General features: G+C 32.3%; 1 protein-coding gene and 1 long non-coding RNA gene across 3 annotated transcripts in view; one reads left to right on the top strand and one right to left on the bottom strand.

Moving 5' to 3' along the window:
- The window catches only part of LOC108125290 (uncharacterized), a 74,840-nt gene extending 63,024 nt beyond the window's left edge, over positions 1 to 11,816 (bottom strand). The window contains exon 1 of the long non-coding RNA XR_001773281.3: positions 11,746 to 11,816. This is a non-coding gene — a long non-coding RNA (uncharacterized lncRNA). The remainder of the gene's footprint in view (positions 1 to 11,745) is intronic.
- On the top strand, positions 6,764 to 12,241 carry Syx4 (Syntaxin 4). Of its 2 annotated transcripts, none has more exons than XM_017247934.3 (7): positions 6,764 to 7,034; positions 9,494 to 9,742; positions 10,886 to 10,979; positions 11,033 to 11,275; positions 11,339 to 11,412; positions 11,773 to 12,021; positions 12,089 to 12,241. In XM_017247934.3, the coding sequence occupies exons 1-7, from the start codon at positions 7,002 to 7,004 to the stop codon at positions 12,158 to 12,160; spliced, it is 1,014 nt and encodes a 337-aa protein (XP_017103423.2). In that variant the 5' UTR covers positions 6,764 to 7,001; the 3' UTR covers positions 12,161 to 12,241. The 2 variants fall into 2 exon arrangements, with proteins under 2 accessions (XP_017103423.2, XP_017103432.2); XM_017247943.3 differs by lacking the exon at positions 6,764 to 7,034 and adding an exon at positions 7,932 to 8,124.
- Positions 12,242 to 12,289: the final 48 nt, after the last annotated feature.

Raw genomic sequence — 12,289 nt, 5'->3', positions numbered from 1 at the left:
GAAACAGTAGAGAATTTTTTTTATGAATTTCTTAAGTTTCTCTGTTTTTTTTTTTATAATTTTTTTTAACTTTACAGCTCTCTAGGATTTTTTAAATCTAAGTTTTAGCTTTAAGTTCCATTATCCTTTCTAGTTTCTCTCTCCTGCAATTCATAACAAAATTCCCAGGCGTTATTTTCCAATTTCTACACTCTATAAAAAGGGTATTGCTGAATATAGAATGTATTTTTTAATTTATGTCCCTTTTTTTATTATCCTTTTAACCAAAATATTCAAAAATATATCCACAAGAGCAAATAAGAAACTAGTCTTCTAGAAGAAAAGTAGGGCTTTCCATTATTTTTTTTTAGTCCTATTTCTAACCAGCTTGGCTTGGGGAACGTGTCACTTCCTGTCGCTGTTCATCATCGTCCTGTATCCTTCGACTCTATCGCCGAAGAGTGCTTTGTTGTCCTTTTGTGACTTTATTATAAACAAATAGGAGTGAAAATTTCCTTGGCTCTCAGCGAGCTTCTATCGCCTGCTGACAATGACATGGCAAACACAGGATGCACACATACCCACACACCCACTGACAAAAGGATGAAAATGGAGAGGGGGGATTCTACCAAGGATGCAGTAGGGCAAAGCAAAATATTGTCGCCTGCAATAAATGCCAAGCATCCGCTGCGACATGGCAACCCAAGTAGAGCCCAAGAAGCAGGAAGTGAAGCTGCAGAAGAAGAACAGGAAGCGACCGAACCACCAACCGCCATTATGAATGCAGCGCCATTTTGTTTTGCTTTTCACTATGGCCTCATCCTTATCATTTCTGTGTGTGTGTGTGTGTATTCCTTTTTATTTATATGTGAGTGTGTTTAATGCGTACGATACGATAAATAATGCTACTTGGCCATTTTCATGAACTTTTCTGGTTTTTATGCCTTATTTTTTGGGTAAAGATTTAAAATATTAAAAAATATATTACATTTAAGAAATTCTTTAAGAAACTAAGCAATATTACAATAAAATGCTTAATCGAAAAAATACCAATTAAAAAGAACATAAAATACCATGAAACATTACTCATACGCCCCATATGTTTGATGAAAACCAAGGGAGAGAGTTCAACCAACAAGTTTAATTAAAACATGAACTAAGAGCATAAACAAATGAATAATTCACATTATGATGACGGGGTACACTACAGTGCACACCCCCTACTGAACCACCACCCTCCCCCTCCAAACCTTTCTAAAAGCCATCGCCGAAAACCAAACACTTACCCAGACCGCAACTAGAAACCACAAAAAAAAAATCCAAAAATTTGCATTAGTGAAAAAAAAACGCATAGAACTTTTAACGTTTTTTTTTCTATTTTTTGGCGAGTTGGTTTGCTTTGGTTACACGTTGGTGTGACTTTTATGCAAATGGAGAAAAAGAGAAATATGAAATTTCGTTGCATAGTTTTGGGCGCGCATTTAAATTGGTGTGGATCAAGCTTCTCGCATCCATTTTAAAATCCCCATCACCCTTCGATGCCCCCTGCCACCCTCTCATAATGCCTTAAAGGCTTTAAAAGCAATTTGTCTGCAATTCTTTTGTTTTTTTTTTTATTTTTTGGCACGTGCAAAAATTTTGGAATATCTTCTTTTGTCAATTTAAAATCAGAAAGTGTATAGGCGGGGTATATGGAATTTTTAAAAAGGTTCAAATATATAGATTTTAAAAAATGTTGATCTAAATAATGTTTTATTGTTACATTTTTTTCTCATCAAAAAAACTTGTTAATATGGGTAATGTTTAATATTTATAATGTATTTATGTTGTGGAATTTTTTTAAGCTCCAAAAAATGTCTTAAATGTCTTTAATGTTTATTTATTTTTTTATTGAATTTATTGCAAATTTTAACATTTTTTTAAAAAGGTTTTAAAATTGTTTTTTGATGCCTAACGTTTTTTTACATTTAAGATTTTTTATTAAAACCTCTCATATTTTAATAAAATTGTATTTTTCTTTCACAAAAATAACAATAATTACTTAGGCTTTTTTCTATTTATTTTATATAAGGTTGTCAAATATCTCCCTTCCGCTTTTTTGCTCTTTATTCAATGCTTTATAAAAAGTGTTACAGTGATCCGATTTAGTTGAAATATGCGCCGTTTTGTTCGATAATCCGTTTCCATCTAGACGGCAACTTCATAATACCTCCCTCGTAGAAGCCCCCCTCCTTATTTGCGAAGAACTCGGACAGCCACTTTTCACAAGCCTCTTTTGAGTTCAACTTTACACCACCAAGGGCGTTCGTCATGGACAGGAACAGGTGGTAATCACTTGGCGCTATGTCCGGGCTATATGGTGGATGCGATAAAACCTCCCATCCGAGCTCCCGTAGCTTCTGACGAGTCATCAACGAAGTGTGTGGTCTGGCGTTGTCCTGGTGGAACACTACACCCTTCCTGTTGGCCAATTCTGGACGCTTCTGGTCGATCGCCTGCTTCAAGCGGTCCAATTGTTCGCAGTAGATGGTAGAATTAAGCGTCTGGCCATATGGGAGCAGCTCATAGTGGATGATTCCCTTCCAATCCCACCAAACACACAGCAAAACCTTCCTGGCCGTCAATCCCGGCTTGGCCACTGTTTGGGACGATTCACCGGCCTTCGACCACGACCGTTTTCGTTTGATATTGTCGTATGTGATCCATTTTTCGTCGCCAGTCACCATCCGCTTCAAGAATGGGTCGAGTTCGTTCCGTTTCCGCAGCATATCGCAGGCGTTGATTCGGTCCACAAGGTTTTTTTGCGTCAAATCATGCGGCACCCAAACATCAAGCTTTTTTTTGTATCCAGCCTTCTGCAGATGGTTTAAAATGGTTTGGTGACTAACTCCCATCTCCTGGGCGATGTCACGAGAAGCCACATGCCGGTCTAACTCGATGTATTCCATGATTTGATCGGTATTTGTCGTCACAGGTCTTCCGCCGGCTGGCTTATCCATGGTGTCGTTTTCACCGGCTCTGAATCGTCGAAACCATTCCTCCGCGGTTCGAAGTGATAGAGTACCATCCCCCAAAACCCCATTAATCTCACGGAACGTTTCTCTAGCGGATTTGCCTTTAACGAAGGAAAACTTTAAAATAGCGCGAATTTCGGCGTTAGTGAACTCCATGTTTACACGTCTATAACTGGTGAACGCAATATCCAAACTAATCATGCATAGCGTCGTTTTGTAGGTTATGTCAAGACCTTTTAAATTATGTATAGTGTTGCCAGATACGAGCTCTGTAGCGCTTTGTACATAGCCGCGAAATTCAAAAGACAAAAAGGCGGAAGGGAGATATTTGACAACCTTATACTTTTATACTTTATTTTTTTTTAATTTTAAAAATGTTTTAAAAAAAAATAATAAAAATGTATCAAGAAAAAACCACGTAATTTTAGAAGCCAAACTCTTTCCAAACCTACAACTTTATTGTTTATCATTTTTGGAAAACATTCCATGAGGTTGTAAGTTTTCTTTTTTTTTTTTTGTTTTTTTTTTTACGCGTGCGAATTTAATCAAAAGTCAAAAAGCACACACACACACACCTCTGCCTCCCCCCCTGGGCTCTGTTTGGATTTTGCTCCAAAAAACATACTCCACTGTCCCTTTGCCATTTTTGTCCCTCTGCTCGTTTTGTGCGTGAGCCTCTGACCCAAATAAAAAACAAACAACAACAACAACAGAGTGGTGGAGGGGAAGGGGGGTAAAAAAAAGTAAAAACAAAGAAAGGAAGAAAGTGGAACACAACCAAGGGGACACACAACGCACAAAAAGACTCATCAAAAACTCATAAATTTGCAATTTTCGACACATGACAAAATAAATTGTAAACAAAAGAAAAGCCCAAACCAGACGAAAAAGAAAAACTACCAAAAAAAAAAGAAAAGAGAAAAATGGAAAATGGAACGGAACAATAAACTACCTGTGACAATATTTTTCTTTTTATTATTTCATTTAACTTCAATTCAATCAATGGGAACAAAGAAAATTGCCAACTAAGGTGTTAAATGCTGTTGAAAAATAGTGGCACTTAAAGGGTTAAGGTGAAGGGAAATTTTTAATAATATGTAAATTTAAAAGAGAATTTAAAATTAAATAATAATTAATTTAAATAGATGTTTGTCTTTAAAACTATTTATTTAATTGGAAATATATATTATTCAAATATGATAATCTTTTTAGAAAAAAATTAACATTTGTTTTTTTTATTTAAATTTATAAAAAATATATTAATAAATCTGGCATCTTTTTTTTAAATATACTCCAAAGAAATTCCCATTTTTGGGTCACAATTTCAACAAAATGTAACGACTTGCATCGCTTTCTTAAAAAAATAATCCGAAAGGGACTTGAGTCACATTACTACATACAAGCATTTATATATACAAACTATATAATATATATATATATATCTTATAAGGTATAAAATTAGCCTTTCGACACTTGAAAGGTAAATGACATTGCGAGTGTCATTTAATACGCCAAAGAAATTTCATTGATAAGCAATTGATACACAAAAGTCACTCGAGAAATAAAACTTGAACATGATTGGAGATTCCCCGACAGAATAATAAAATATTTTACAAGAATATATTGTATATTATTTATTTACTAAATCAATCAAGTAATTCACTTCTTGGAATATCTTATTGGGTTTTTATTTTGAGTTGTCATGCAAAGCAATGATTTATTTAAATATTTTGTAGTCCCCCCTGCCCATTGAATTGCGATTGAATTGCATGCGATTCTACAGTTCAATATATCACACGTATATCATTTTTTTATTTATTTGTATTTTTTTTTATGTTTGTTTTGGTTTTATTTTTTATTCTTGCTGCATTATTAACGAGTGGCAATTGTTATTTCCCTTCTCGTTCTTTTTGGCATGGCAACTTGAGAGGAATTTGCAAACTATATGAGAAATGGAAATTCGCAACTGTCTGGTGTTGATGTTTTCATTGCTTTTTTTCCTTTTTCTTGTTGTTGTTTTTGTTACTTTTCTTTTTTATTTTTTATTATTGTTGTCATTGTTGTTGTTGACGTATGTAGTTTATAAGCTTCGTTTTGCAACCACAAGAATAGCAACAAAAACATTTAAGAAGTCAAGGCACAAGTCAAGAGGGTACATTAATAGATAATACCCTGTAAATTAATTGCAAGACTTAAAATTTTATTAAAAAAAATATTGTATTTATTTCTCAAGTTATTATTAGTGGTTTATCAATTTAGTGGTTTATAATTATGAATTTTTTGTTTTAAACAAAATTTTTCATAAAATTTAATACGTTTTTTTCAAGACATTGAAATCTGAAATCAGACCTTCAATAAATACCAAAAATATACTAAAAAAAAGTATTAAAAAAAAATTATATGATTTAATTGAGATTTTTTTTATTATAACGATAAATTTTAGAAAAAACAAATAGATTTTAAATTGCTTTTAAAAAGTATAGCATTTAGCTTTTAAATATTTTGTATTCCAAATTATTAAGTTGTAAGAGCTTTAAATATGTACTTACATTTTTTACTAATTTTAAAACCTTTAATTTTACTTTAATTACATTTTTTACTAATTTAATTTTACTGTAATTTTATACTAATTTTTAACTATTTTATTTTAAAATCGACAATTCCAACTTGTAACTCCAACTTTCAAAAATAAAATATTCAAAAAAATGTGTTAAATCCCAAAAAAAATAATAAAAAATCGAAAAAATCATTAATTCTTTTAGTCATTGAACCTTTGACCCTAACCCCTAGGACAGTAACTACCCCATGATACCCTGGAAAATGCATACCCAGGGTATTATGGCAGCAGACCTAAAAAGCACTAGCAGAAAGCGGCAATAGAAAAAAAGTTCAACTAATTAGCGCAAGTGACTTTTGGACGTTGCCATCGTCGGCGTCGACTTCGTGTCGTGGTTGCATATTTCTAAGTTTATTTTTTTTTTTCAATTGAACGGAACTCCAAGCACAATACAACAACAACAAAAATAACAACGAGAAGTAATAATAATAATACAAGTAATAATAAAAAGCAATTAACACATTTTTCCTGACTCGTTTTTAAACCAGTTTACATTTTCGGGGGCAAACGAAAAAAAATATAAATGATTTATTCATGTGAACTGCTACTGTAACTAACTATACATAAAATAATACAAATCTCCGGCTTGATTCTCACTCTCTTTTGCGAAAAAGTCAGAGATACAAATATATACTTAGAAGATATACATAGGTATATATGTATCTGTCTTTAATCTTTTTTAATTGAAAGAAATCTCGGCGCGACTGAGAAGGGAGGCTTCCCAGCTTTTATTTTTTTCGCCGGCGTTTAATTCAGTTCGAAAACGTACGCGGCGCGGTAAACACAAAATAATAACAAATTCTTTTACTTTTATTAAGAAAAATATTCCAAATAAATGTATAGTTTATAAAAAATAAAAATTTTTTAAATAAAAATTAAGTTTTTTTTAAGTGAAAAACCGAAATATAAATAATAAAGAGAGTTCTGTGCAAAATAAAGTGAGAAAATAGTGTGAAAATGATTATTTCTTTCTGACTATCTCTCTCTGCCAAGTGAAGGGCACATATTTGGAATACTCATATATATACTTCTATATCTGTATATATATTTTTGTTTCTAATCAGTAAACGTCGTAAACTGATAAGCTTTTTGATAACAAGCCTTAGTTCTCTTTGCACTTTTCTCACTCTCTCCCCGATTCTCTCAAATTCTCGCATTCTCCGGTTGTACGTAAGAAAGCGAACAGCTGTTAGGTTGAAAAAATAATAATATATATTTATATATATATCCATGTTCCAGTTAAGTTAACAAATAAAACATATAAATATTGAAACAAAAATATATGTGCAAAAATATTAAAGAAAAATTTTTAAAATTTTCCAAAAACCGGTCGATAAAAAATTCAAAAATAAATATAAACCTTAACAGAATATTTACAAGAAACAACAAAAATGGTTAAAGATCGACTACCGGAGCTTTTACAGGTAAGTGGAGCAACAAAATAAAAAGAAAAACTCAAAATCAAGGGGGTGGTGAGGTAACCCGCTAATGAGTTTCGTGAACAGTGGGATAAACAATAAATTAAGGGTTAAAAAAAAATATTTAAAAAAGTAAAAAACGTATAGAGATTTAAGAATAAAATATAAACAATATATCAAGCTGGAAGTAACAAAAAGCAGATTAAAACATTTTTATATAATTTTATATATTGTTCAGAAATATGAAAATTATAGAAATATAGAACACCGATTTCTTTTGTTCTCAACTACATTATATGCTGACTTTAATAAATAAAGATTGTGTGCAAATTTCAGTTCAATAGCTTTAAAATAAAGAAAAAAAATGGCATAGAAACAGACGGACAAACGGACATACGGACAGACGATCAAACGGACAAGGTTATACTGACTCAACAGTTGATACGACTATATAATATATAGAGAATATATGTTTCTTCTATTCTAACCTAGAATTAGAACCCAGAATTTCTTCATATTTTGGAGTTAAAGGTTAAAAACCCCTAAGAGTCTTTTGTTTCATTAAATTTTCAATAAAAAAAATTCAAGATTCATGAAATATTTTATTTTGTATTGTATAGTCATTTAATCATTTAACGATTGTATATAAATGCTTAGACTTTTTTTTAATATAAATGGTATATATATAGTTTAGATTTTTTTCTAATTCGATGACTATAAACCTAGTAATACTATTTTTCATTCTTGAAACTTAATTAACCATTTATCTTAAATTTTTGATAAAACAAAAAATGTATTGTACAAACTATTAATGCCCTTTCTTTAATTAAAGATATATATTTTCAACAAAAATCACAACAAAGCACCCTTTCTAAAAATTACTTTTCCAAATTCCCAGTCTACATTTTAAATTCCGTCACTTTGATTATGTTTTATAAAACATTATTTTTATAAACAAAATTTTATGTAAATTCTAAGCTCTACAATATATTGGCTATATAAACGCGGTTTTTTTTACTACTGTAACGCCCTGTCTGCTCCTTAGCTCTCTGGACTTGAGAGATCGAGAAACGCGAATCGACGAGAATCGAGAGGGGTTAGAAAAAAAACAAGAAAGGAAAGCTAACTTCGGGCGGAGCCGAAGTTTATATACCCTTGCAGTTAAAACCGGATATATATCGCAAACATCGGATATAGTTGGCCGATCCTTATGGCAATAGGAATATGTAATCCAATTTTTTACAATACAAAATCTAAAAAAAGTCCCAAACTTCTATCTTCAAAAATACGAAAGTTGATATTTCTACCAAGTACCATTTCCGATCGTTCAGTTATATGGCAGCTATAGAATATAGTAGGCCGATCCTAATGAAATTTGGTAGGTCGGATCAACTGACCAAATATATAATCTGTACCAAGTTCCAGCTTTCTATCTTCAAAAACACGAGTTGGGTTAAAGTTGGGTCATTTCCGATCGTTCAGTTGTATGGCAGCTATAGGATATAGTCGGCCGATCCTTACGAAATTTGGCATGTCGTATTATTTTGCCAAAAATAGCTCTCACCTAAAATTTGAACTCTCTAACTTTAAAAACACCAAAGTTATACCATTTCCGATCAATCAGTTATATGGCAGCTATAGGATATAGTCGGCCGATCCGGGCCGTTCCGACTTATATACTGCGTGCAAAAGAAAGAAGGGTGTGTGCAAAGTTTCAAGACGATAGCTTCAAAACTGAGAGACTAGTTTGCGTAGAAACAGACAGACGGACAGACAGACGGACAGACAGACGGACAGACGGACAGACGGACAGACGGACATGCTCATATCAACTCAGGAGGTGATCCTGATCAAGAATATATATACTTTATAGGGTCGGAGATGTCTCCTTCACTGCGTTGCACACTTTTGACCAAAATTATAATACCCTCTGCAAGGGTATAAAAAAGAGTGCTAAATATTTATCAGATTGTCCAGAGATAACAGCGATAAAGTAGACCGAAACATCACACTTACGCCAACCTGCCACCCACCGACAACGGCCTACATATATAGATTTTTTTCGAGGTCTCCCCACTTGTGCCCTCCCCCCTCTCTTTTAAACTTTTTTTTTTTTTTTATTTAGCACTAAGTGATTTCCAGTACTGAAGTTATTTTTATTGTTCGCTTACACCGCGAACCAGATTGTAGTCAGCCAAATAACAACAAAAAATAAAGGAAAACACTATAACAAAATAAAAAAAAAAAGAAACCCTTAGTTAAAAACAGCAAAAAAATAGTAAATAAACTCGAGCAAAGTTGGTAGTTTCTATACAACGTTTTTTTTTTACATTTTTCGCTCAGTTTTTCGCTGCACTTCGTTAAGATCGCATGGACTTATTTCACTTGACTTGATTTTTTTTTTCGAAAAAATAAATATTTTAGAAAGTTTGTTTTTAAATATTTTTTTTGTTGTGTGTTTTTAGCGAACGCTGAGCACAAGCTCGAATTCATCGTCAAATGGTTCACTGTTTGTTAATATGTACAGTGGAACCACGGAGTTCGTGAACAACAGTAATACCAGCAGTGGCAGTAACAACTATACGATAGTACCTATCCACAATATCACAAATAATACCAACAACAATAATAATAATAGTAGCGAGAAGAATAAAGAACGACTTGGCCAGAAAATGTCTCAGAATGGAACAAATGTGGATGATATTCTTAATCCGGTAAGTGGTTTTTATAATATTTTATTAAAGAAATAATAACAAAATAATATTAAACAAATTTTTGTGAAGGGTAAGAAAATCCTAGAAAAATTTTGTTTCTTTTTTTTAAGTTTCAAAATCAAACTTAGATCAAAATCAAATACTATTTTGGAAACAAAAGTAAATCCTCATGAATCTCCAAATGGTAGTTTTTGTTTTGTTAAATTGTAGTTTTATTTTTTTTAGATATTTTTTTATTACTCCTATTTTTTAAGAACCATTTAAGATATTCAAATGTAGCTAGTACTTGTAAATTTTTGCAAAACAATTTAGAAAAAGTATTGAAAAATTATAATATTCCCTCAATACAGTTCTTTTTAAGTCTCTAAATTTTCTTCAATTAATATTTTTATATATTTTTTTTTTTAAATCTGAAAAAAAATCCCAAATTTCCAGAGAATCTGCTTCATTTTTGTAGGCATAGTTTTTTTTATGAATCAGCTGTATTACTCAATCGCTGTCGCGCGAAAACTCGTGATAAGCGTAGAAAAAAAAAAACTTTTTTTTTGTTATTTTTGTTTTATTTCCCATTAAGTCTGTTTGTTGTGATTACGAAGGTAAAAGGAGAGAGAACAAAAAAGAGCGAAAAAGATAGGAGAAAGAGTACTTGAATGGTGATAGTCACGCCTACTTACTTCTAGGGGGGATTTCTCAAATTCTTCATAAAAGTAAACAAAAAATTCTCACTTGGTAACTAACTAGATTTTATTTAAAAGAAGGATATACCTTTTAAATGAAAAAATATATGTATTATATGACTAGGAAATTACCTTGAAGTTGTAAAAAGAAACAAACTAAATAAATTGTTACCAGGGCTTAGCTTTATAAACAATGTGATTTATGTTTATAATGATTTATGTGACATTTGGAGTCGAAGGGGCTTAGAAAAAAGTTACTAATTACCAAGTATTTAAACTAATGAGGTATTTAATAAAAAAAAGTAGATTTTTAAAACAAATTTATAAAAAAAAGGGAGGTAAGGAACCGGTTCTACATAAAATGCCTAGAATCTTTAAAGAATTAAGATCTAAATGTAATTTTCTTTGGTTTTCCTTTTTAAAACTTTATTCAAATTTTATAAAAAAAAATATAAATATTTTTTAGTACTCGGAAATACGACAACAACTTGCAGTTATTGCCGCCAATTTGGAAGCCATGAACCGAATGACCCAAACCATTAATCTGCGAACGTTCAACGGTGCGTATACGTTATATCCCAAAAAAATTAATATAGCCTTTCTTTCTATAAAGAAAATGAAATGGATGAACTGCATAATAAAAATCTAAGAGTTGGCAATCAATTAATGACACGCTTCAAGGATTTTAAGGCGAATCTACCGGCAGAAAATGACTATAGCCTGGAGGCCAGGATGAAAAGGACACTTTTCTATGGCCTGCATCAGACCTTTATCAATCTGTGGCACAAAAACGAACTATTCCTGCAAAATTACGAGACAAAGGTCAAGAAAAATCTGAGACTTCACTCCAAAATCAGTAAGTATAATTATAAATATATATATATTTGACTTTTAGGCTCAAGTTTCTATTTAATTTTAGTCAACTCGGAAGCCAGCGAACAAGAAATCGAGTCACTCATCGAAAACAAAACAACAAAGCTCTTTGTGGACAATGTAAGTACAGTAAACACTCTCGACTGACAACAAACAAGACAATCAATTGCTTATAAAAGCCTTATCTGTAGAGGCTCCATAAAATACTTCTTCTTTCCGTGTCATAAAATAATATACATATATGATTTGGGTAAACAAATTACCAAGCTCAAGATTGGAAAGTAAGGAAAGGCCTATAGCTGTCATAGCTTTCTCCTTTGGGATATCTCTAAAGAAAGACCTTCATGTCTGCCTAAGTTATGTCCCATTTTGTTTTTAAAAATGCTTACAATCCAAAGAAGAACTATGCATATAGAGTTAGAATATACTGAATATACTATTCAAAACACTTACCTGCATGCCTTGCATTCACTTTCCTAGTTCCTACAAGAGACGGAGAAGGAACGACAAACGCTGCGTGATCTGATGGATCGATTCAATGAGCTGCGTCGCCTGGAGAAGTCCATCGAGGAGGTGCATGCTCTGTTCATGCGCATTCAGACGCTCGTAATGGAGCAGAGCGAGACGATCCAGCGCGTCGAGTTCCATGCCCAGCAGGCGACCCTACATGTGGACAAGGGCGCCGATGAGCTGGACCAGGCCGAGAAGCATCAGAAGCGTGCGCGGAAGGTTTGGCGATTCTAACAACCCACTAATCCCAATTCTAGAAAAATCAATTTGATTATTTTTTTTACAGAAAAAAATAATGCTCATTACGATACTTGCGGCCGTTGTATTAGTATTACTACTTGTTGGTATTTATTTGTGATGCACATGCGACAAACAACTTTTTTTTTTATACATATAAGATTTTAACTTAAGTAAATAAAACTTGATAAATGATGAAACTGAAGAAAATTTAATTTTTGACGCCATCATTGGAAAAGTTTAAATTTTT

The sequence above is a fragment of the Drosophila bipectinata genome, chromosome XR (assembly GCF_030179905.1).
Source record: "Drosophila bipectinata strain 14024-0381.07 chromosome XR, DbipHiC1v2, whole genome shotgun sequence".
NCBI lineage: Eukaryota > Metazoa > Arthropoda > Insecta > Diptera > Drosophilidae > Drosophila > Drosophila bipectinata.
This window is presented reverse-complemented; position numbering and strand designations above follow the sequence as displayed.